The sequence below is a fragment of the Dipodomys ordii genome, unplaced genomic scaffold (genome assembly GCF_000151885.1).
Source record: "Dipodomys ordii isolate 6190 unplaced genomic scaffold, Dord_2.0 Scaffold20, whole genome shotgun sequence".
Taxonomy (NCBI): Eukaryota; Metazoa; Chordata; class Mammalia; order Rodentia; family Heteromyidae; genus Dipodomys; species Dipodomys ordii.
The window spans coordinates 5,106,845-5,134,627 of NW_012267236.1; the positions used below are offsets into that span (position 1 = coordinate 5,106,845).

At 34.3% G+C, this 27,783-nt stretch overlaps 1 protein-coding gene across 3 annotated transcripts in view; it reads right to left on the reverse strand.

Moving 5' to 3' along the window:
- Positions 1-27,783, reverse strand: part of Lclat1 (lysocardiolipin acyltransferase 1) — a 153,313-nt gene that overhangs the window by 74,982 nt on the left and 50,548 nt on the right. For 2 of the 3 annotated variants that reach the window (XM_013013755.1, XM_013013756.1), the window contains exons 2-3: positions 17,139-17,307; positions 11,646-11,844 (exon numbers count right to left, since the gene is read on the reverse strand). In XM_013013755.1, coding sequence (XP_012869209.1) covers positions 11,646-11,844; positions 17,139-17,303 — 364 coding nt within the window. In that variant the 5' untranslated portion in view covers positions 17,304-17,307. Of the gene's footprint in view, positions 1-11,645; positions 11,845-17,138; positions 17,308-24,188; positions 24,226-27,783 lie in introns of those variants that run through there. The other variant, XM_013013757.1, reaches the window with a different exon arrangement.

Sequence of the window (27,783 nt, forward strand, 5' to 3'; positions counted from 1 at the left end):
ATATATATATATATATATTTCTAAGATATAAATTTTGACATTTTTACCTTTGAAAAAAATTTTAATTTTTGGCTATATTATATCTCTAGTACAAGGCCTCAAATGTAAGGAAAATATTTTCTGTGAGATTTATTATAAAAAATGAAGAGACAGGGAAGGAGGTGAGAAAGCCACATAGCTTAAAAAAAAGATATGTAATAAATTCCACAGCTAATAGTTAATCATCTCCTCACATAATATTGTGATTCTCTTTAAAAACTGACTTTTAAAAAAAATCTATCATAATTTTTTAAATATAAATTTTTTATTGTAAAGATACTGTACAGAGGGGTTACAATTACATGAGAAAGGTAATGAGTACACTTCCTATCAAGCATTGTTACCCCCTCCTTTGTTTTTCCCCTACCATCCCTTCCATCTCTACCTGCCCACTTCCTCCCTCCCCCCATTTCCCCCCCCAAGTTGTAAAGTTCATTTTCAACATACTGTCTTGTACATCTCATTGTTACAATGTGTCAACCTGTATCCCTATTTAAGCATTTTGTTTTTTCCCTTCCCCTCCCCAAATTAGAAAAATGTATATACAAGATGTACACATACACACACACACACACACACATGTATCACATTTTTTTTTATCCATTCATCTACTGAAGGGCATCTGGGTTGGTTCCATATCTTAGCTATGGTAAATAATGCTGCAATAAACATAGTTGTGCTGGTAGCTTTAGTATGACCTTGACTGTGGTCGTTTGGGTAAATGTCCAACAGTGAGATTGCTGGGTCATAGGGGAGCTCTATATAGAGTCTTTTGAAGAACCTCCATACTACTATCCAAAGTGGTTGAACAAGTTTACACTCCCACTAGCAATGCAGTAGGGTTCCCTTTTGGCCACATCCCCTGCAGCATCTGTTGTTATTAGAGTTCTTGATTATAGCCTTTCTAACTGACGTGAGTGGTATCTCAATGTTGTTTTGATTTGCATTTCGTTTATGGCTAAAGAAGTTGAGCATTTTTGCATATGTCTATTGGCCATTCTTATTTCCTCTTCAGAGAAGTTTCTCTTTAAGTCTTTAGCCCACTTATTTATCAGGCAGTTGTTTCTTTGAGGATTTGTTGTTGGGGGATTTAGTTTTTTGAGTTCTAAGAATATTTTAGAGATAAGGCCTTTGTCTGTTGTATGGGTAGTGAAGATGTTCTCCCAATTTGTGGGCTTTCTATTGATCTTGCTAACTATGTCCTTTGCCATGCAGAAGCTCTGCAGTTTCATATAATCCCATTTGATTTGTTGCGTTTCTGGGTCTCTATTAAGAAAATTTTGGCTGTGCCAAAATAGGAGTTTCTCTTATTCCTTCCTATAACATTTTCAGGATGTCTGCTTTGACTTGGAGGCCTTTGATCCATCTGGAGTTGATTCTGGTACAGGGTGATATATAAGGATCTAGCTTTAGTTTTCTACAGGTGTTTAACCAATTTTGCCATTTACTGAAGAGGCTATGTCCTTCTACTTTTTAGGTCCCTTATTGAAGATTAGGTGGCTATAGGTCTGTGGGTTCATTTCTGGGTTTTCAGTTCTACTCCCTTGGTCCTCTGATCTATTCTTATGCCAGTACCAACCTGTTTTGATTACTATGGCTTTGTAGTAGAGGTTGAAATTTGGTATTGATATTCCTCCAGCACTGTTCTTTCTGCTATTTGGGGTCTTTTATTGTTCCATATGAATTTTTGGATTGCTCCTTCTATTTCAAGAATGAGGTTGGAATATTGATAGGTATTGCATTGAATTTGTAGATAGCCTTGGGAATGCTGCCATTTTCATGATGTTGATCCTTCCAATCCAGGAGCCTGCAAGTTTTTTCCACTTCCTAAGTTCTACAAAAATCTACCATAATTTATAGACATTTTACTTATTCACAAAAGAAAGAACAATTAGAAACACTGGATTAAAATTGCCCATTGAAATTAAGGTTAGTAAACAACTGTAAATACAGAGTCCATATCTTGTACCTTTTTCCTATTATTGCAAAGAATCAAAGCTGGCTCAAGTCTGATTATCACCAACTTTATGAGATTTGTGCTTTACCACTAAAAACAAAGTAGTCGAGAACCCTAAGCTTTATTCCAAATAATTCTTTTACTACTTGCTCATAAAAATCACTGTTACAAAACACACATTTTAGGTAATTCTCAAATTATCTAAAGGAAAAGAATCTCTTGATTTTCACCAAACTCTGAAAGTAGTGAAAATCCTAGAGAAAAAACATGTTTCCTGGCTCACATTTGGGATGCCTCACATCATACAAAATATATGTGACTAAGGTATTATCAGTATCAGCACACATCAACAAGTTATCCAATTTAAGAAATGTACTGATTAATGTAATAAGTGAAGGATTAGAACCTTAGGACCCAGAGCTATTTTTCCTAGCCAAGTAAACTGTCACCTTCCACAGCTTAGGGCTCTTGCTTTGTTCAGAAATCACTAATAAAAGTTGTCACCTTTAAAACAAAAGCTTCAGTTCAGTTGCTGAGACTGAAATATCATCCTAAAAAATGTACTTAGTGTGAGAAGGTGTAACCCTGAAGATAATCCTAGGAAATGTTATCTTAGTATACTACCTGCTATACTTTACCTGAGTAAAACTTTTTCCCAGAGGTGCCTTTTTGTGTCCCACTCCTCCTCAAAACTCATCTAAGCCAAGCAACACTGGCAGATGAAGCTACAAAATCAACAATTACAAGAGCTTATTTTTCCATTGCTAATATGAAGTTACCAGTTTTGTATTCAAAATAAGCAGAGATGTATGTCATTGAGTCAAGAGAACTACGTTTGACATTCCCTTTCTACCAATGCACCTTACTTGATGTTTTTCATAAAAACCTTTATTCATGATAATTATTTAATAAATTTTACTACATGAATGAATCGACAAGCAAGTTATATCAGGATGCTTTGGGCTATAAATGAGAGAACACCAGTATAAAGTCTAGATCTAAATAATCTTGAACTAAGGTTCTCACCTATAGTCTGACTATGAAGCTGTTTCAGAAGCCAGGATCTCTTATTCTTACATGTTATCCCTTTGCTGTCTGAGGACCTATGTCTTGACTTTAAGGCTACAGAAGCCCCAAGAACCACATGTTTTACTAATACAAGCAGTGAAAATAATCCTTCTTGCTCAGAAGGAAAATTTTTCCTGAAGCTTCCAGACAATTTCTTCCCTTTGTCCCTATAGTGAGATTGACTCAAACAAGCCAATATCAGGTATTTCTATCTTTTGTGATGGGATGTGTGTGCACTGTTGAATTAGTGAGCACCATTTCTGTATTTTAGTTGTTTAGTCATAAACAGAAACTGAAACTTTAGGTATATTAGGAAGCGATAAGCTAATCATGAAGGGCAGAGCACTAGAATGTCTGATGATAGAGTAAGAGCTGAAGAATTAGTAAGTAGTCATCAAAGAGTCACAGATGAGGCTTCCAACACATTCGAAGTAGAGTTCTTCCAGGTTAGTCAAGCAGTAGTTACTTTAGGAGACTAAGCACCATTTCTTAATTCAATAAAACCAACATCTTCCACATCACCTCCCAGGTGTTACTGGTACTGACTCTCTAACGTAGAAATACATTCATCATATTCTTCTAAGATGGTGACAAACAGCAAGAAACTTTGTTAAACAAGGGCCCACTGGATATAGTCAGACATGCATAGCTTTGTTCTAATTTTAGGGAACATTCAAGTAAGGAGCTCAATTTAAAAGGGGAAAATTTTTCTTCTTAAAAGATAATTTAGCATTATAAATATCTTGAATAGAAAATACCTATTCTTGTGCTGATATGATTAAAGTGACTTCAATATGTTTAGTTATTCTCAAATGCAATGGCATCTTTCCACAAATACATACAAAACCGTATAATATGACAATATATGAGTCAACAGTAAGCTCAACATACACTGGCTTTACCATATTGTTTTGCTGAGTGACTCTACAGCCATCTTTGTGAGCACACTATGATGCCCACACACCATTATCAGTTCATTAATGACACATATATCAGAATGTGTTCCCACTACTAAGCAATGCATCACTGTAACATATGTGAACAAATTAATAAAATATAGATATAACTAAAATTCTGTCTTTCTGATTCACACATGACTGGACAGCTTTAAAATCACTAATATTTACTCCTCTTTCGGTTTCTAAAAGCCTCAAGTTGTTTTGCCACTCAAACATTAACTAATGATCCAGAAAAGCCAAGAAGCTATGAGTTGAGTGGACACAGATTACACATGTATTTCAAGGTACAAAATCACCAGACAAACGGACATCTTATAGTATCTTTAAGTTTAACATTTCACTTCATTGGTCCTAAAGTTGGCTAAAAATAAAAATTCTTGCGTACATCACCATTAGAAAGATGGCCGAAATCTACAGGACATTTTAAATCTAATTTTATCTCTGCATAGTCTAAATAGTTTATGTTAATTTACTAAAACTCTTTATAACTTGACTTAGCATTTAAATACTCATCATGATTTCTTTCCTCGCTCGTTATATAACTGTTTTACTTTTATACTTTAAGAATGTTCATTTCCAAATCTGTACCTATTCTCCATCATGTACTACAGACACAATCTTTTCATTTACTCTTTTATAAGTGAAGCAAATAACCAGGTAATTATGTTCTAGGCATTCGGCAAGCAGACGCTAATTTGGAAAAAAATTATGAACAGAAATCTTAAGTTCTCCCTACAATCACACCAGATTGCCAGTAGCTCCTGAAGCTAGACACAGACTGACTGCTTAGCTGCATCTGTTCTCCAACTTTCTTTCCCTTTCATTTATATACGATTTGTTTTGTTTGCTGCCTATACTTATAGCTTCTTTAATTTACTTTATATGTGTTTGCTTTAAAGGTTCTAAAACCCTTTTCAATCCAAGCCAAGATCAATAGTTTCCATTTTCATAAAATCATATCAAATCTACAAATGGAGAAACCCTACTCTGTAAAATTAGTCTGACTAAAACTTATGTAAGAAATATAAACAGACTAACATTCTCATGCAAAATGCTCAACCTCATTTAAAATACACTATAAAACTAGAGTGAAATACCCCTTAAGGTTGCCCAGCTAGAGACCCAAGAAACTCTAAGCAGTATATCAGTATAATGAAAGGCCCCATACAATGCTGTTTGAAATATGAACCTTAATTTAGATAGAATTTGCATATCTCCCAAATGCCCTCTGATTAGCTTCAATTTTTTACCAATAAATTCAGAAAAAGAACATCACAGCAACATTATTAGCAATTGCTCTAAGTTAAAAATATTATGTGCACAAAGGCACAATGCCTATGTGTCTCTGATTATATAAAATAATATTTATCAAAATGAACTTCCGGAAATGGAAACGGGAGATTTTTTTTCTCTGTTGTCATTCTGTTTCTCTTATTTATTCATTTATCTGTTCGTAGGAGGCTAAGAGGGGCAAAGAAATGGAGGGACAAAAAGTGAAGAAATTTAGCAGTAGTACTCACTAAACACTATGTGAAAATGAATTATACAACTTGTAGGTAGGAATGGGAGAGAAGAATTTGGGAGAAATTGAGGAAAGGGGTGACAGTGTTGATAAAGAAATGTACTCAATACCTGACAGCAGTAACCCTGCTGTACATCACCTTTATAATAACAATTTAAAATAAAATGTATTTTTGGTAAAAAAAAAATATTGTATGCATTCCTAACAAAGTGTATCTGCAATAAGGCAGTTATAGCTACATCATCATGGAATAGTATTTAAGATAACTTACTAGATAAATAAAATAAAATTAATTAAATAAAATAAATGAATCTTTATGAAAAATGGTGTACACATTTTAAACTCATTTTGTAAAATAAATAAATTAGATGTAACAAATGAACCTGTGGGTCTATACATGCATAGAATTTCTATGGAAGGAAGTGGTGCTGTGGCTCAAGTGATAGAGCACTCGCCTTGAGCTGAAGAGCTGAGGGACAGTGCCCAGGCTCAGAGTTCAAGCCCAACAACCGACGGGGAAAAAAAATTCTATGGAAACAACATTGCTTGCTCTGGGGGTTAAACGCCATTGCAACAGGGAAGAGGTCATCTCCAAATTACTCCCTGACACAACTCTAGCTCTTGGTTCTGGACCTGTTCTGTATAATTTGTATAACATAAAGTGCATATTTTATTTTAAATTAAATCTTCCTTGTGCCTTAAATCTGGAGCCAAACAGATCTAGTATCAAAAGTATTTCTATGCCATATCTATATATAAGGTTCATTTAACATTCTTGAGCTTCATTTTCTTTAACAATAGGATTATGTTATGATATGCAGGTGGGATGTTTAAATAATAGAATGTATGTAAAGCCCTCCAAATAGTTTGAAACATAAGTGGCAAATAACGAATTATTAGTCTCTTTTGCCCTTTCCTTCCCTTGACCTTATACCTAAACTGAATGGAATTGACTAACATTTTCTTTTTTTTTTATTGTGAAAATACTGTACAGAGGGGTTACAATTACATGGGCAAGATAATGAGTACATTTATCAAGCATTGTATCCTCCTCCTTTGTTTCCCTTTCCCATCCCTTCCCATCTCCCCTCCTCTACCCGTCCTCCCCTACCCCTCCCATCAAAGTTGTAAAGTTCATTTTTCGACATAACGACTTGTACATCTCATTGTTGCAATGGGTTCACCTGTATCCCTAATTAAATGATTTTTTCCCCTTCCCCTCCACAAATTATACCAACATCAGATTCAGTGAAAGCAGGGGTTATATCGTGGGGAAGGGACATACAAAGCAACAAAGAAATCATCTTATAAATATGTTAGAAACAACTGCATGAAAGCAAAAACATTTGAATACTTATCTTGGGGTTCATTTCACTTAACATCAACTTATCTGACCTTTTCTGCTTGTCTCAGACATATACTAGTTATTGCAAATAAGGGAAACCATGGGACCTATGTTTCTTTGGGCTTGGCTTACTTCACTTAATATAATTTTTTCCAAGTCTTTCCATTCTGTAACAAATGGGGCAATTCACAAATAAAATTAAATTAAATTTAAAAAAAGAAAATGCAAATTAAAAAAAAACAAATGGGGCAATGTCATTCTTTCTGATGGAGGCATAGAATTCAATTGTGTATATATACCACATTTTCTTGATCCATTCATCTACTGAGGGGTATCTGGGTTGGTTCCATATCTTAGCTATGGTAAATAATGCTGCATTAAACATAGTTGTGCTGGTAGCTTTAGTGTGGTCTTGTTTGTAAACATTTGGGTAAATGCCCAAAAGTGGGATTGCTGGGTCATAGGGGAGCTCTATGTGGAGTCTTTTGAGGAACCTCCACACTACTTTCCAAAGTGGTTGAACAAGTTTACACTCCCACTAATAATGCAGTAAGGTTCCCTTCTGTCCACATCCCCTCCAGCAGCTGTTGTTATTAGAGTTCTTGATTATAGCCATTCTAACTGGGGTGAGGTGGTATCTCAATGTTGTTTTGATTTGCATTTCTTTTATGGCTAGGGAGGTTGAGCATTTCTTCATGTGTGTATTGGCCATCCTTTCTTTTTTTTTCTTCTTTTTTCTCGGTTGTGGGGTTTGAACTCTGGGCTTGGGCGCTGACCCTCAGCTCTTCAGCTCCAGGCCAGCTTGAGCCACAGCTCCACCTATCCTTCTTTCTTTTAACCATAATTTAAGATATACCATGGTAAAGGAATAAAAACCATTCATACAAGAGAAGAGACTTTAAAACTGAGTAAAGTTAGATTTATTTTACTGTGACTCACAAATAGGAATCTACAGAGTTTTGTTTATAGAGATTTATAATACATATTCCTAAATATATGAAATGTGGACAAGCAATGCCTATTAAACTATATAGTGGAAATGAAAAGGGAATAGTTATTGGTTCCAAACAAGCTTGCCTCTAAGTTAATGTTAGGAAGAGAAAGGAGCATTCTATATTTATATTTGAGTCAAACCGATTCATATCTGCAGAATGTGGCCTTTAAACATACTGCTATATTAAATGTGGACAGGACTTATTTAGCACTTTACTTACATTCTAGATTCACTGATCTTTCACATGCAGATTTTAATCTTACCAAATGACTTCTAGTCTACTTTGCTTTCTTAGAATCATCAGCCTGTATTCAAATTCACTGTTTTCAAGAGAAGACAAGTGAGAATTTGTAGAAAGAGAGCCTTCCATCTAACAGCTAATGAGAGAGTAAGAGCTCTGTGTTGTGGTCTGCTCCAATCTAGAGTAGTGTTGTCTGCCTGAGTTGACAGGAAAAAAAAGAAAGGTGTCTGATTTCAAATATCACAGATCCTTTTTACCCTTAACAAATCTTAGTAAATTTTCCTAGAGAAATATTTCTGCAAGATGGTCATGGTGGCTAAGTCCTGTAATTCTACCGCCTCTGGAGGCCAAGGTCAGGAGGACTACAGTGCAAAGCCAAGCCAGAAAAACTAATTAGAATGACCTACAGTTGGATATGGTGGCACACACCTATCATTCCAGCTACTGGGAAAGTGTAAATAAGAGAACTGTAATCATATTGGTCCAGGTGAAACACAACTAAAGCAAATTAGCTAAGGAGTCAAGACTCAAGGGGTAAGTGTGAGGCTGGGTCGAAGAATCAGTACCACCAAAACATAAAATACATTCTGCATATGTTTAGAACCACCCTCAGATACCTTAAGTGGTTATTGTTAGAATTTTCACCAGGAAGCAGATAAGTGGGACCCCTCCCTGGACACTAAAGTGGAGGTGGAAGTTTTTCTTGAGTTGTACCTTAAGGATTGTCTTTGAAGTATTTGCTTGGTTGTTTTCACTTAAAAAAAAAAAAAAACAGACTTGAATATTCCTTGTCCACAATGTTTGGTACCAGGAAGGGTTCCATGGGACATTTTGCAATTTGGAACATTTGCATAAAACATGAGATACCCTGGAGATGTGGCCCATGTCAAAACACAAAATTCATTTGTTCCTTATACATACATCGCCTAAAGATAATTTTAAACAATTTTTACAATTTGTGGCATTTTGCCAGTTCCCATCACATGAAGTCAGGTGTGGAATTTTCCTCGTGGCATGATATTAGTGTTCAAAGTTTTGGATTTTTCGAACATTTTAGATTTCTTAATGAAAGGGTATTCAACCTGATTGTATGTGCTAGCTAGACTTCTTTTACCCATCATCCATTCAAAGTATATTTCTGCTCATGATTTTTTTTCTTTTTCTCATTTCTCTTTTTTTGTTTTCTCCCTACAACATTCTATGAAATTGCATGTTACTTTACTTCTTGGGTTCCATGTAACTTACTCTTTATTTCTGTTAAAAAATGTTGTTCTTTTTCCTTTAAGTGACTTCCATTATATTTCATTATCGTTCTTTGTATTTTTCAGTTTTCTTTTTCACATCTCAAAATGCTTGCTTGCTGATATTTAATTCCATTTAGAATGTTGGGTTATAGTTATTTTCTTTTTCCAGATCTTCACTCTACTTAAGGTTTTCTTTATGGTAACAGAGTTATTTTATGGTTATTGAGTTTTTGTTAGTTTACTTCTTTGGGGAGGAGGAGGAGTAAAGGGAAGTTGTTTCTTGTGTCTCTTTTTAATTCCTACAGGTCCCTCCTCCATATCTTCAAATTCCTTTTTTTATTTTTTTCTTTATGAGTCCATTGCTAAGGAGAACTGTCCCTCCTTTAATATATCTGACTCTCATGGACGCAATTCTTGTCAGAGGCTACTAATTAGTTTTCACTGCTTTTCAAATCAACATTTCCCTGTATCTTGTGTTATTCTATTTGAGCTACTTTCTCCTGATTTTTGTTCAGTATTTTGGCATTTTAGTTCAGTTTCCTCTTATTTGCACATCTGAGTTTACCATACCCCATCTAACTCAAGCCTTTATTCCTTACTCTAGGTAAAACAAGTTATAAAAGTAAAAAGGGCAAAGGAGACTGAGGATTTATCTCTGGGAACTTATGGTACTATTCTTTGCCTTCTAGTCATGCTGAAGAGACAGGTGAGATGTAGTTTATTTCCTCTGCTTATTCATTTGACAATTACTTTTGAAACACTAAAGAAAATCAGGCAACTGTCATTGTCCCCCAAAAGTCCTTTGTAAGAAAGCTTTTAATTATGGACTTAATCTCTTCATGAAAAATACGATATGTCACTTTTTCATTTATTGTTAATGTCAGATTGCCAGTTGTATTTTTCTATATTGTTTTCATGTATACTTTCAAGCTCATTGCCATAATACTATTTTTAATATCTTGTTACTATATTTCATATAGCATTAGGAATAAATCAAGACATTATTCTTATAGCTTTAATATGTGACTTCTCTTTTTTCCCCTTAATTACTCTTTTCAAAAACTGCTCTAGTTTATAAAATACTGTGATTTTTGACACTTCTCCCATCAAAAGGTGATCTTTGTGTATTTTTCTCTAGAATCACTGCTTGTTATTAACTCCAGCAATGACATATGGCAGGCATGATGCTACATGAATTCTGAGGCTAGATTATAAAATGACTTTTAGCTTCCTGCTGGTTCACTGGGAATTGTTACTCAAAGGGAAGTTAATTGTCATGTAATAAATCTGATTTGTTATATAAGTGGACCATTATATTGGAAAAGTGGTAAAAAGAAAGACAAAATTATAATCATGGAGGCAACAAACACACAGACCAAGAAAAGCAACCACAAACCTCCTCACTAGGTTATCCAATGCCCACTCTGTGCCCTCACAACTCATACCTCATTTCAGTATACCCATAAATACATGGTTTAGAAAGAAAAGAGTTCAAATAAGAGATGTTACACATAAAAAACAGAAATCTACATGTAACAGATAGGGCTGTCAGGAGTCCAGTGGATGTTTCCTGTACCTATATGTCAATAACTGAGATCTGATATAAATTTTGTTAAATAATTTGTTCCCTATTCCAACTTTGCATTAGCAGGGAGCAATTTAATTTTAATATGTGATGCCAAAATACCTCTAGACCTCTAACACATGAAAATGTTGTATTCCTAACCATTTAAAGACAAAAAAGGAATATCTACAGATGAAGGGAATTTCAGACACCTAGTATAATGCCTAGACTAAAGAGGTGCTCAGTTAAGATTTATCAGATAAGTAGGTACTGACCAGGTAATTTCAAATACCTTATCATCAGAAATCAATTTCTGGTCTAACACACAAGCATGATATGCAATAAAGTTACTGACCTATTAATTTATATTCTTTGAAACTGTGGTCCTCAAAACTGCATGCACTTTTTAAAGAGAAAATTAATAAACTAGTTTTCTTCAAAACTAAATTAAAATGTCACAACAAAATCACTAAGAAAAAAGAAACAAAATATTTTAGTTTACTATGAAAAAATTGGAATGGTTTTAACAGTTACATAGAGTTCACTACTGTAACTTATAATTTTGTTTTTGGTCAATACTGGGGGCTTGATCTCAGGGCCTTGCGCTCGTGGATCAGTTTTCTTGTTTAGAACTGGACTAACACAATTTTAGAGTGGTATACATTACATGTAAAATCAGCAAACCAATAAAATAATATGTGGAAAAACCTACCAAATCCAGGAACACTTTTGAGACTGGCTTTGAGGCAAATTTTCTCCAATCTGAGGTAGCTGTATCTTGTGAGACAATTCCACAGGAACATCCAATCTACTCTTGTCCGATGGTTCATGATAATTACACTTCTTTCTCCAGGGACAAATGCATCACCTGTAATAACCACTTTTACACCAAATATGGTCTCCAACAATGCCTAAAAAACAAACAATGCAACAAATAGCAAACTAAAGTTATGCCTTTCCTAGCCCAATTTTATCATGTTCTAATATGTCTTATGATTTCTAATATATAAAAACATATTTTCTCATAATTCTTGTTCTGATAATAAAAGAGGGAAACATTAAAAGAATGAGCCTATGAAGTACTATTTATGTTTTTAAGTTCTACTAATTTAAATCTGTGGCAGTTTTGTAATAGAAAAATGTTAACTGTCCTTGATATCTTCAAGATATATTAAGTTAAAAAGACAAAAGTGGAAAAAGTATACAAGAAGATACTATGCAATTTTTTAAAGATCTAGATAGTTAAGACTACCACTGATTTTTCTAGATAGTCAAAGATATAACAGTGAAAACAGTGCTAAAGAAAAACAAATATTCTCGGCAAATTATCTTTTGCCATCAAAACCAAAGCTGTTTTATTTCACTAATAGATGACTAAAATACTGTTTGTCTACCCTAATGCTGCCATCCTACTACTTCCAACAGTGCTTGGCACACAGCGGATGTTTAAATATTTGCTGAATTTGCTCCATTAACTTTTCAAATAGCTAAAAATATAATATATATGAAATACTTGAAGCAAAGCATATTATAGGCTGGGGTTCTTAAAAGTAAAAAACAGACAATATGAATACTTGATTAATTCAATGTGTTTTTAAAATTGTTTTATTTTTAAATCATTTATTAGAATATAAAAACAAAGTTCTCTTAGGTTCATATCATGGTTACCTTTCTAAATAAACTGTGAAAGTAAATGAATTATAGGTATGAAAAGAAACACAGGAGATACAAACAATGCAGAATGCAGCAAGACAATCAAAAAAAGATCTTATACAACAAATATATATATGTAAAGCTTTCTAAAACAATGGGATACTTTACAAGCAAATATATGTACATATGACCATATAAGATGATGCTAAGCGAAATAAACTCTAAGACATGAACACAAGAGGTTTTCCCTTGATATTGTTGTTCTTAACATACTACATAATTTCTTTTTTCTTGTCTATCTTTTTTCGCCGTATGTTTTATCCCCTGTTGTCACTGTATTTTGGTTTTGGTACCCTGCATATTGTATATACCTTTATCAGAATTAGGGAAGGAAAGAGAACAAAAGAAAAAAAGTGGCTAGACAAAGGACAAAGGGGGAACCAATGCAACAGTGATACTCACAAGACGATATGTTGGAAATGATCTGTACAACTTGGGGAGACTGGGGAGAGGGAAAGTGAGAGAAAAATGAAGGAGAGGGTAACAAGTTTAAGAAGAAATGTACTCTCTATCTTACTTATATAACCGTAACCCCTATGTCTATCACCTTGACAATAAAAATTTTTTCAGTATAAAAAAAAAACAACAAGAAAATAAGTACTTTTCTAAAGTCATGGCAGTTGCTTCTTCTTACCAAAAAAGAGGGCATTTTGACTGGGTGCTACCAACAGCTTAATATGCATGGAACTCCCTTCAAAATGCATACAAGTACATGTGAGTATGTACACAAGCACTCTACTAATCAGGCCTGTTAAGTTATATAACTTCTAGTCTAAAAAAGTCTCTAGAAAGTTGGAGCAGAAGATGGCATAGACTTCTAGACTCTGACCTACAACAAAAGTATCTTTTTCTACTTTTAAGCATAAAGGATCATAACTACAAAAGCACATTGGTAAATTACACCTTGGCCCAGAGGGTATGTATGAAGTCATTATGTAATATCAATCTGGATGAACTCTGCTCCATTTTCCAAATGTGATTTTTTTCAACATTTTTAAAGAACTGAAATGCAGAATGCATTAGCTTAATTGGAAGAAGCAAGAAGTTAACTATTACATGTTCCACTAAAAAGAGTTATTTGTAAAAGCTTAAACACCCCAAACTTTAACTCCGACTCCAGATGTACAATTTCTAAAATGCAACTCCAATCGATACCAAACCATTTTTTTGCACTCCATTACAGAAAATGTAAAAAAATATCCAAGACTATTTGAATAGGAACATCACATGACTTTCTATCCCTTGATATCTAGCACTCTATCAGAATGTGACTTGAAGTTATTAAGCAGCCTAGATCTCAAGTTCACCATAATCATTTTTAATATCAGACAAGATATATCTAGTCAACATTATTTATAGCACCTACAAAGGCAGAATAATAAATAGCACTACAAGAAGTAAAATTATCATGTCTATAAAGAATACAGAATTCAAAATAATCCAGATTAAGGACTAGAACAAAGATAAATATTTTCATACATTATAGATTTGCTTTGTTTCTAGTATAGAACAGCATAAAAAAAAACTAGTATGAATCTTCCAAGATGTTGTGATGCTTTTTTTTTTTTTGGTGGTCATGGGGTTTGAACTCTGGGCCTGGGCACTATCCCTCAGCTCTTTAGCTCAAGGTGAGCATTCTACTACTTGAGCCACAGTGCCACTTCTGGTTTCTCTAGTGGTTTATTGGAGATAAGAGTCTCACAGACTTTCCTGCCTGGACTGGCTTTGAACCTCAATCTTCAGATCTCAGCCTCCTGAGTAGCTAGGATTACAGGTGTGAGCCACCGGCATAACTTTCCTACAAACATGGAAGCATTTTCTAAGATACTTTACGTATTACCACTTGCCCAAGTGTTTCACGCCCTCATAATAAAGACATTCAGTTTTGCCATCATGCCTACTGTTCTCATTCAGCACTTCAATGAATCTTCAGTCTAACCTAAGAACAACTCCATGATATTCCTCTCCAGGTCTGCTTTGGCTTTCTGGCTTAAATTCAGTCCAGCTTTCTATATAAGGCCTTACAATCCTAGGCTTTCTCCAAAGACTCAGCACCTACTTTGTTAAAAGGAACAATCTATTAGATTCATCAACCTGTTTATTGAACATCTATTTTGTTTTAGGGCTAAGTAGTATCAGCAGACTGTGAAGACTTATGTCTGAGGAAGTTAGAAAATGATTTCTAAATTACTTACTCCCGATTTAAATAATTAAATTCCAAGTAATTTTTTGTTTGTGCTGGTATTGGGGCTTAAACTCAAGGCATTGGGCTCTGTTCAGCTTTTCAGTCATGATTGGCTCTACCCCTTGAATGATGGTTCTAGTTCTGACTCTTTGCTGCTTTACTGGAGATAAGAGTCTATTGGATTTGTCTACAGAGCCTGGCTTCAAATTATGATTCTCAGATCTCAGCCTTCTGAGTATCTACAATTATATGACTACCAATCAGTACATGGCTTTCTAAGTAATTTTTATAATTCAGAATTTAAGCCTGGTAATATAATCCAAAAATAAGGGCTTGGTAGAGTACTGGCTTGGATCCCTAGTGCCACAAAAAACAACTATCCAAAAACAAAATGAACAAAGACATGCCCATTATATAAATGTTCAAAGATAGGATGGTCACTCTGCAGATGGACAAAGGATTCCTGTGCACACAGGCATGTTGAACTAGGTAATCTCTCAGTCTTAACTAGACTTCTAATACTGCTGATTTTATTACTACATATCATTTAACAAAGCAAACATGTTCCTTAAAAATTGTCATACAGGAAATCCTGCCAACCAAATCATTTTTATTTACATGAGAAACTTAGAACAAAAGAAACAACTGCTTTATTTCACAAAGATTTTTCTTTATAAAAGTATCACTTCTAATTTATTTTTGGGAAAGAATATTATTGCCTAAAAAAGTTTATGGAAGAAATATAAATTTTAGATTAAATTCCTTTTTAAAAATGTGCTTAAAAATGAAAACTCTTCTAGCACCATGTAAAAGTATACAATAAAACATGATAGAAGGTATCTTCACAGTTTTACTTTTTCAACAACACAGATATTCACTAATTTAAAATGTTAAGTAAGCTTTTCTGTACCCTCCCTATGGAGTTCTAATTCTATAAATTCCTTAAACTGAAGGATTCGCTCAGCTTGATTTTGTGACTACTTAACATTTTCTCAGGGTTTTCTTTCTCCTTTTTCTTTTCCATTTTCTCAGATCAGGTATTTCCCAGCTTGAGTGAACTTAAAACTTTCTTAGTTAGAAGCATTTATGAAATTCCACTGGTTCTTATTCTATTATATAAACCTCTTTTATGACTGGACAGACTGGATGTAATATCAACTTTTATTAAATAATTTGCTTACACAAGTTTCTAATTCCTCTTCTGTAAAATGGGTGTAATAGTGGCAAATGAAACAAAGCCACCCTCCTTAGTGCATATGCGCACAAGTAATCTCAGCTATTACCATCATTGTTACCCCAAAGTTACCTTGTTAACAAACCTTTCTAATTCTTCTCCTTATATTTGACTTAAATATGAAGCTGTACTGTGGTTATTTATTATCTAACACCATGCCAGCACCCCTCTCTTTGTGCCTGCAGAGCAGACAGCTTTAAGTGCAATTAGAGGAAAGAGCAAGGAGGGCAAATCTGGAGGAGGGACAATTTAGAAGCATCACATTTCATAAAAGATATATCTGAATAAAAAATTTAAAACATAAATAACTTTTAGCAAGGGATGAATGCAGTTTGTAAAAATCACTCACTTCAGGATTCACTTTTAAAATTAACTTATTATAGAAACCCTTATAAAACAGTAGTCTATCAAGGTAGAATGAGAGTTTCTGGAAATAGACCCCAATCAACCTCTTCATAAGAGGTCTAGAATGGTATTTCCTTCACTACACACATCATATTGACTGTGGCCTGGGGAAAACAGGTTAAAGAGATCCTTCATCATATTTTGAATGTACTTGGACCTTACTTACATTAATCTAGACAGATAGGAAACCACTTAGGAAATCATTTGGTTTCTAAATTTTGTGTGTGTCTAAATTCTATGATTACTGGAAAGAAATCAACATCAACATTAAAAGTTTACTATATTAATCTCTTGTTACTGTTTTATGAAATACAAAATTGAAATGCAAAATAAAATTAATGATATAAAAAAATCTTCACCCAATACCTTAAAGATTTATATGTTTTACTATACATAAAGTATACTACCATGTAGGAAATATTTTTTGAAGTTCATGAAACATATAGAAAGAAGCTCTTCATTTTCAATATGGTTCAAATAATTTATTAGGTATTTTAAAGACATAAACTATCTTTATTTCTCTCTAGCTTTTCTATTTTCCACTGTAAAGTCTAACATGTTTTTTATATAACATGAAGGACTTCTTCTACAACTCTAATATGACTCTAACAAGGTAAAATAAATGAACTGGATACCTGGGACAAGCACCTGTGTACCATATAACTTACCACAGGTAGTGTAAGCCAGGTGGCTACAAGGCGATTGCTGATCCAGCGATACCAAGATGGGTTTATAAACATCAAAGGTATGGTAGGACCCAGCATAAAAATACTTCCAAAAAAGCTTCCTCCAAACAGAGTAAGTATAAAATAAATCCCTTTCCATGACATCATGATTCTGAAAGATATAAAAAAGATTAATTTGAGTACCATACATTTTAACAATCCAAATTCCACATCTCAGTGATGTATAATGATGTTTAACTATACAACTCAACTAAAAAGGCTCAAATAAAGGATACAAAGCTAAATTTTATGGAAGTGACCCTCCAACACGTTCTACCAGTCTAACAAGTTACAAGTACATTAGAAGTTAAAAACTGATATGGAACCAAGGGTTTATTGTTGTCGCCATTGTTTTTGGCTTTGGTTTTTAATGTACTGTGTGAGTTTCTTTTTTCTTTTATTTTTTCCCCCTTTGGTTTATCCCCCGTTGTCACTGTTTGTGTATTTTGGAACCCTGTGTCTCATATATACATTTATCTGATTTGGGGAAGAGTAGGGGAATAACAAAATAGTGGGACAAAGGGTAAATCAATACAACAGTGATAATCACAAGACACTGTGAACTTTACAACTTGGGGGAGGGGGAGAAAAGCCAAGGGGGAGGTAAAGTGGTAGAAAACAAGAGAGGGGGTAAAAATGTAGAAATGTACTTGTTACCTTGCTTACATAACTATAACTCCTCTGATAACATCTTTACAATAAAATAAAACAAATTAGAAATTGATGGTCTCAGCCTATAACCTACTTAGGAGGCCTTAGATCTGAGAATCTCAGTTCAAAGAAATCTTAGAAACTCAACTCCAATTAACCAGCAAAAAGCTGGAACTGGAGGTATAGTGCAAGTAGTAGTGCCAGTTATGAGCAAAGCTGAGCAAAAGCTTGAATACTTAAACTCAAGCCCCCAATACAAAAACAAATCAATACTCTCAACTAAGTAAAAATCTGATCTATGGAAAACAAGTCGTCTAGTAAGAAGTCTTTTTTTTCTTGATTAGTATTTAACATTAAACATAGTAAAAATATATTCTGTAGGGTTGTTGGGTTTTGTTCTGCCTACAGGTAGAAACAATGGGCAGAGAACTGAAGAATGGCTTCCTAAGTGTGAGGATGCTGAGGAGCAATGACAGGGTGGACTAAAATATAATTTGTAATATTATTATTATTATATAGGTAATATTCAGAGGGATTAGTTACATAATTCAGGTAGAGTTTGTGGACAATAACCCTTCCCCTCACTCTTTCCCAGTTTTTCCCTCCTGTTCCTTCCAACTTATATAGTTCATTTTCAGCATTAGGGTCTAGTGAGTACCACTACTGCATTTGTCCCTCCCCCCCCTTCATTCTTTGATTCTAAAATATAATATTTAAAATGTCTAGAATTGTTCATTCTTTGCTTTAACCCTAAAAATAACATTTTTTGGCTCTTGGTCTTAAACTGATTATTAGCTAAAGGGATAAATAGAAGTTAGACCTTCCCTAGCTTTACTGAACTATTTTCCTAGGACTCTTTAGGGGATCCTCACAACTAAAACCTAATGCAAATATTTTAAAAGAAATGGTTGGAAATGCAGTTTAAAATAAACACTAAAATATTTCGATTTTATGATCTAAACTATAATAAAGAAAAAATATATTATACCTCAGGATAATAAAATTATTGAAAATATTACAACCAGGAAAACAATAATGGTCTTGAAATTCATTCATTTACAGGTTACAGAGATCAAGACCTCTGAAATATTTTTTAAAAATCATAGAAATAGAAACAAAAATTTCAAATATAATATTGCTTTTTAAAGACATCAGATAACCAATAGGTCAAATCCCTTATCAACACAGAATCAAGTTTGAGTACCAAGTATATTTTTAAATTTTTACCAATTCTTGACAGCATACACACAAAATTCCCTCAAATATAGACAGAACACATATATATTAAGAACTGACTTTCTGAGGACCTACAGATCTGAATTTTTAAAAAGTGGTAGAAGCAGAAGAACAAAACCCCCCATATACCGGGGCTCAAACGGCCTGTTGTCCCAGGCTTCCTCCACTTCACTTTCTTCTGAAGCTAAGGGCTGCTTCTTTGTATTAAAAGATACCACAGGCAGTTTCTCCCAGTATAATTTAAAGCTTTTTTAAACAGGAGATTAGGGGACAGGAACATAACTTAAATTTAGTATTCTCAACTTCCATTTCTTTTTACACCTTCCCCCTAAAATAAATTCTGCACTCTTTCTACTCTGTAAAACACCTTGTAACTACCTTTTTATATCTGCTGTTTTCTTCTGCCAAGCAACGTTCAGCAGCTCATTTATATACCTGTTCTTCCATCCCTGCAGAACTATACTTTACACTGTATCCACAAATGACAGCCTCCCCCAGATCCCCCAGCAAAGGCTTTGGTATGTGTCTTCCTCATCTACTAATTTCTAATTTGATGTGAGAAGAAAATAAAATATACAGTTACAAGAACTCAGCTATCATCTAATGAAATCTCTTCACTGTACAATTGTAAAGCTGAGGCCCGGGAGCATTAAGATGGCTTCTCTCTAAACACACAGAAAGAGTTAGTAGCTTCTGATCTTTTCACTCTATTGCTTCTCTGACTAACAACATCATGCTATCTTTCTCCTGCTGAAAGGCTGAAAACCAGAGAACTGAGGTAACTTTTAAGCATATATTTAAACACTTACTTGACATACAAAGATACACTGCATGGATATACTACACTGGGATTATTCAGGACAAATCTGAAATTACTTCTCTATCCCTTCCCACCCTTTCACTCATTTATTTTTACTGACTCAAAAAACACACAAAGAGATTCCCTATTATGTGCTTACGCATTGTGTTAGTAGAGGATGTGACAGTAAATATAATAAACATTACTTAGCTTTTCATAAATCTGCATTCAATTTTGTTCATATTTATTTATTTATTTGTCTGCTTAACTGGTAGTACTAAGGACTGAACCAAGAACCTTGGGTAAAAGCACGTACTCTATCATTGAGCTGTATCCACAGTCAAACTGTCACAAATATACTGCTTTCTACATTTCTCCCTTATGAGTTCCTCCCCATCTCTTCATCTAATCTAACCATTTTCAGTATCTTCTTCCAAGTTTCAAAAGTTTGATGAACAAATCAGGTTAGGAATTAGCTACACATGGGGCTGAGGACAGAGTACTTGTCATGAGCAAGGCTGAGTTTGACAGCATCAATGTAAAAAAAAGAAATTAAAAAATAACTAGTTATATACTTATTTGGAATTGTTAACAATTTATAAAATAAAACAAAAAACTGACAATACCAAGCATTGGCAAGGATGTACAGCCACCAAAACTCACACACAGTGCTGATAAGAACACAAAGAATGTGTGTAGCACCTCAGGAAAAGAGTGTGATGGTTTCATAAATGGTGCATCTCTGCTTACCACGTAATCGCGAAATGCCACACTACTAACTACCCAGAGAATGAAAGTTATTATCACATAAAAAGCTCTATATAATTTTTATAGTAACATTATTCATAACTGTCAAAAACCGGAAATAACCCAACTGTCAGTCTGGGGTTCAATACCAAACAACAGGCGAAACAAGAGTACAAGAATTGAGACCACACCTAACTTGCACTTCCTTATTCAGATGCCTATGTTTTTCTTGGAGCCTGATTATGTTGGAGGATACTCTCTGACAAGGGCTGATAGAACCCACTGAGGAAAAGTATGAACTCTGGTATAGGATGCAACCATACCTTATTTCATGGACTCTTCTTATTTTATTCACATAATAAATCATGTGTTAACAACTAGCATTGTTCTCACAGACTAATAGGGAACATATATGCACAAATGAGAGCAAGTCACTAATACAGTGCAATGCCTGCAGAGATTCCACAACTAGGGTGAGATGTAGGGGAAGATGAATTCCTCTGAGATGCATTTAACAAGGCACTATCTTAGAGGACGCATGATTGAAAGGGGAGCAAAGAGAACATTTTAAATGGCAAGGCATAGTGAACTGGGTATTACTAAGATACACCTAAGACCTATTAAGAAACCACAGGCATAGCCCTTGAAAGAAAGTTGTACACACCCAAGTCAGGATGGACAAGATTACCTTTATTATGGAGGAAAACAAACTGAGGCATGCAATTCATTTTTTAGGATAAAAGTGACTTGGTGTATAGTAAGGATAGACTGAATCAATATACAGATTGCTTTTGTTAACAGTCTTTTTTGGACAGTCAATGCATTAGGACTTACTATCAAAAAACCCTCACAACTGAGAGATATGTGATCCAGGACAAACAGTCTCAACAACTGGAATACTCAACACCAAGCATCATACCACAGTGCTTAATCTGTATACTTCATCTATGTAAAGTAACAAGGCTAGGAGGAAAAATCACCCTAAGGCCTCTAACACAGAAATTGTGAATATAGGTTCCTTTTTGAACTCCTAATGTCTACCTAGCACTTTACAATGGGATCACGGGATTTACATATTTAACTCCTACAGGTCTGGAGATGCACCTCAGCAGCAGAGCCCTTACCTAGCATGTCAGAAAACCAAATCATGATTCCAACTAACTTTCCAGTAACCTAACCTCTTTATTCTGTTATACTGACTTCATGTGCACTTTATGTGAGGAAGTACATTTATGAATTTCAGGTTTGGGCTGGGAAGGTGGCTCAGAGGTAGAGTGCTTGCCTTGCATGCATGAGGCCCTGGGTTCGATTCCTCAGCACCACATAAGCACCACATAAGCAGAAAAAAAAGCCGAAAGTGGCACTGTGGCCCAAGTGGTAGAGCGCTAGCCTTAAGGTGAAGAGCTGAGGGACAGTGCCCAGGCCCAGAGTTCAGGCCCATGACTGGATCCAAAAAATAAATAAATAAATAAAATAAATTTTAGGTTCAAGGGACCTGAAAATATATATATACATACATATGTATACATACATTTATATAAAATCTTGATAATATCAAATGTTTCCTAAAGTAGGAACTTTATAAAAATTTTAATCTAATCCAAACAAAAGCCTAAATGTAAAATACTGCTCAAATCCATAGAAGTTACAGGGAAGAAATCAAAGATTTTTGTATAAATACAAGTTCCTAGCATGGTCTACAGTGAAACAAGGGAGAGTTAAAAAAAAAAATTATATCCAATGGCATTCTCAGAAAAGGAACAATGGAGTTCAGAACTGGGGATAAGACTTTAAAGGTCAAAAAGTAAATAATGAGTAATAAAAGTCTATGAAAATTAAGAATATTCATTTATATATAAGACAAAGGATCATTAAAGAACCCATAAGCCCAAACAACTACATTATATAGTATTATACTTCTTGAATTTCTCTCCAACTGGGAACATTGGAAATGATCCATGTTTTATCAAAAAAGTAGGAAAATGGAAACTTTGCTGAATTTTATGTATAGCTGTTATATTTATATGTTTAAATACATAAGTATAATTAGTAGTTGCCTATTATATCAAGTATATCTAAATACTTGATTCAGCAATTTCCAATGAAAAACTCTAAATCATCCTTTGTAAGATATGCTCATCAATGAATAGTAAAGTAAAAAGTTAAATAAAATCCCATTTCTTCTTCTTGGCTAGAACAATAAAACACTTATATAACATTAGCAAGGCTACTGGTACAAAGGTACCTACTTCTCTGTTTGGCTACTAAGAATTGACATTAGTATGCAGCTTTTTTAAGTAAACAATTAGGCAATATATGCAAAATAGACATGTATATATTTATATAACAAGGTATCTATCATACAGACATACTGAAGTGCATAAAGATATATGGGTAAAAGAATGTTTACTGAAATATAATTTGTAATAGTGAACAAGGGAGATAATAAAGCCTATCAATACGAGAAGGAAGCAATATCTTATAGTACTTCATACTACGTAATACTAAGCATTCAAGAGGATAAAGTAGGACATACTATCTGATATAGAAAGATGTTTTTCAGTTTAAAAAAGAAGTGAAACATATGGATGGCATGACCTATTTTTGCCTTAAGTGAAATTCTTAAAAATGTAGACATCTGTGTATTGTGTATGAGAATACATGTATTTCTAAGTAAAAAAAAAAAAGTTTATACGGGGGCACAGTGGTCCCAAGATTACTCCACAAAGGGCTTCCTAGTAATACATACCCTCCATCTTTTATCTCCTCCAAAGGTCTCCCTTTAACCAAACCCAACTAGAAATAAAGAAACCTGTGCTTTCTCACTGATCAGATTCCAATGCAAGACAACAAAGAACAGATCCAAATGGTAAAATGAAGATACACAGAACAATCCCAAGTTGTCCAAAATGACAAAGTTACAACCCATTGCTATCACTATCATTGCTATCTTTATTTATGTGAACATTTTTGAGTGTTACACCTACTTGTAATGTGATTTAGCTTATTCTTATATATTACTGCACACATTTATTTGCTCTTGATAAAAAACAATGTCCTAAAAGAATTCTAAATATTTAAAGCCAAATAAAACCATTTGTAGATTCTGAATCAAGTATTTTTTCTCAGAAAACATTACTATAAATATAATGAAAGTTTTTCAATCCTGTATTTATGAATAGCCATTAAAAAAGCAACAATATTTTAATAGTTAGAAAGCAGGCCAAGTGCTGACTACCTTGGCATACTGAAAAGGCAACGTGCACATAGGAAGAGGACAGCACTGAGGAACTGCAAACACAGGTACCAATGGGCACAAATGGAGATGGATGGAGCTTAATAAAATGAGGTGAAAACTAAGAAATATGCCAATTTTTGGACCCTCTTTGCCCCCATACCTCAGAGTGCTGCCCGTCCCCAGTTCAGCTAAACATGGAGGCCTATTCTGGAGAGGAGGCAGAAGATGGGTCATGTATACTGAGGTCACAATTTCCTGTTCTGAGAAGTGGGAGTACGTGACCACACACATACAGAAAGAATCCTGAGTGCAGAGACCTCACAAGTTCCTCCCCGACTGGGTCGTAGATGGCTGGAAAGCCCATCCAGAACTTTAGCCAGGGCTATGCAATCTTACTTTCTGCAAGGACAGAAATCTGTTGAACAATAGATATGTAGTCTGCCATGGTAGCCACCAACTATAGGTCATTGCTGAGGAATAAAGAAACTGAAATATGCTTTTGGGGATCCAACCAGGCCATGAGAAAAGGTGAAAAATATAGAAACAATGGAGGACTCCCAAACAATCATTTAAATCACCCACAATGAAGCCCAAAATGTTAAAGCTCAACTACATATAAGCTTTGAATTCAGCTTAAGTTACTCATTGTTTATTATGAGCAGAAAAACAGGCACTTGAGAAAACATTTGAATATGGTATCAGAAAATAAAGTACAGACAAAAATGTATACTTGAAAGAAATAAACTACTCAGGGAAGTGAGGAAAACCAATGAAAACTATGCTTTTAGGAAGATAAATACTACGTGCAAGAAATAAAATAGCATGTTCTTTGGAAAAATGAAGGAAATATTCGGAGAATAAAAGCACTAATATGTTTACCAAAAAATTAAATTAGTGGGTTGGGTGGGAAGCATGGCTCCTCAAATGATAAAAGTGCCCTGCAAGGGCAGAGCCCTATATTCAATCCCCGGTATGACAGTGTAGGTAAACAGTAAGTAAGTAGGTAGGTAGGTAGGTAGGTAGGTAGGTAGTAAATATGAACCAATGGATGGATGGATGGATGGACCTTCAACTCCCAGGAACAAGGCAGAATAAATAAAATAAGTAATAACTAAACAAACAATTGGTTTTCAACTCCCCAAAGCAAGAAGAAAACAGAACAATGTCTGGAAATGTCTACAGAAAATTATTTCCAAACCAGTGACTTGTCAATCAAGTATCAGTATCAAGATAGTTACTATAAAACCATTATCAATACATGCAAGATGCCAATCAATATTACATCCCATGCAAACTTTTTAAAATACTGGAAAATTGACTCTACTAAAAGGTAAACAAAAAGGGAAGATCTGAAAAACAGAAAACAAAACATTCCACATAGACGAGAGGTCAAGAGAATCTCAAAGATGATCCTGAAGATACATCGCAGATAGACAGCCATGCTTAAAGGAAGTTAGTCCAAACTGGAGAAGGACAACTCAAGAAAAAGATTCTGGACTGAAATCTCTGTCCTCAAAAATCCTATTATAAACCATCTTTCTGAGCCAAGAACATAATGCCTAGATAAACCTGGACCAAATTCTAATCTACACTTGGCTTCTTGACCATGTGCTAATACAGCTCCTGTTTTCTCTTTGATATCCTACTTCCAGCTCAGCTGATGACACTAATTTTATCTGTCATAGTTCTTTGTTTTGCCTTACTCCTGAGATATGGAAGGAGAGCATGATGAATTCAGAAGCAGAAAACATATTCCCAATGGACAGCAACATCTGCAGACTCCTACCAGATGCCCAACTATGGTGAGGCCTTTTTACCAGGATTCATTTGTGTATGAACTTGCCAACTACCTTTCCCAGAAAAGGATATGACCAGTCTCTAAGAACTAAAGTCAAATGATCACCTAGAGACTTTGCACCTCTGAGAGCCTTCAGCTAATAATGGCAATGTCAGAGTATGCTTATTTCTCACTTATTCCAAAAACAACGAAGTCAAACTATATGAAATGTTTAGAGATTAATATATAGATGGTAAAATTTTAAAGGAAAACAAGAAAATAAATACTAACTTATGGGATAATATAGTTGTATTAAAGCTACACAGAGGGTTATAAGGTACTGGAAATGTTTTGCTTCTGAGAATGGTAGCTATAGTTCCATTTACCAACCATGATCTTTAGATTATCAATGGCAATATGAATGCATACCACACACCATACCCATTTGCTCTAAGTTACATTAACTATATAACAAATGTTTTTATTGTTTACCAATGTGGAGAGAAACAGAGAAGGAACAATTTTCACTTCTTAACTCATGTACTTTTATCTTACTGTAATTTTTAAATAAGTATATATGTTTAATTATTAAAAATTAAGGATACATTAATTAAACCATGGTAGAATTCATTTTTATTATCCCTAATCAACTATAGTATTTTTAAAGAGTAACTTTTAGAAGTCAGTTGAGACAAATATACCTGAAAATTTTATACCTTTTCAAAGACTACGCCAAAATAAATAAGCAACAAATTTTTAAAAATCTAATACATATAATAAAAATATAAATAAATGTTAACTTCAATCACTGCATGTCTGTACATGAATCACTACAGGAAAAGGATCACTTAGCCAAAAACTAAGGATGCCTTAACAGTTAAAACAGTCATGGCCCGATTACTGAAATTGTTTGGCAATCTGAAAGCAATTAACCACATTCTCTATCAGAACTTTGAAGAGAGGTGCTCTCTTTTCATGCATTACTCTTCCCATAATTTTCACACCCAAGATAATCACATCAATTTCATTTTTTCAAGCATTAAGTAAAGTATTTGTGAGCTGGCTATACAAATACTAAAATCTTGAGCAGTGTATTCTGAAGAACACATCAGCACTTTCTCTATAATTGAAGTTTAAGAGAATACAAACTTTTCTGTTACCCCAAAAGGATCCACATAAAAATTTTCACAACTTGGTAACATAAACATATCTCATATTCCTGATGAAATGGTACATTTCTTTATTCTCCCAATGAGAATGCACTTGCTTTCTTTCTTGTCTCTAAGAACAGAAAGGATAGCTAAATTTAACATTCAAGTCTAGAAACAAAATTATAGTTATTATCTCCTTCTTGTCTTACAATCTTTTATTTTTATTCTCAATGGCATTAACATGTGTCTTTCACTATAAACCACATTAAATTCTTTAAGGAAGCAGACTACCAACTTAAATTAAACCAAATGTCACCCACCAGTCATGATCTTATTCATCTTTCTAGTTTAAAAAAGTCTCTATTTATGTGTGATGTCAAGAAACCACTAGAAAATTTTCTTTTAAAAAAAATCTGTTAAAAATATTCTGAAGGCAAAAACAAATACTCCTTTAGTAAGAAAATCGTAAGAAACAAGTAAAAACTTATTTTGACAAAAAACAAGTCAAAAAGAAAACACCCTTCTGTGTCAATGAAGCATTCATATCATTCATAAGGCAGGCAGAGGAGGCTGAAAGGTTAAGAGTTAGCTGGAGACAGATAGTACAAGGAGAAAACACCTTCCACCACCTCCATTACCACCCCCACACCATTCCCACCCACGCCACCCACACACAGACACAGACACACACACACACAAGGCACAGAAAGCAAGCAAGCTAGAGAAGTCTAGGAAGAAATCGAATCACATTTTTACCAATTCTGATAAAGTACAACAGAGTTATTAAGAAGAATAGGGTCAAGCCTCAATCACCCAAACTGAGGAAGGAAGATGTTCAATTAACAACAGCTTTCAATCAACAAGCCAGTAAGTCCCTTGGGGAAGGTTACTCTGAGTGTTCTTGGAATTGGGTAAGGGTTGTGTCAACACAATGTACCTTATCTCTTATACCTATCTTTTGATATTTGGTGAGAAAAGAAATTGTAGGT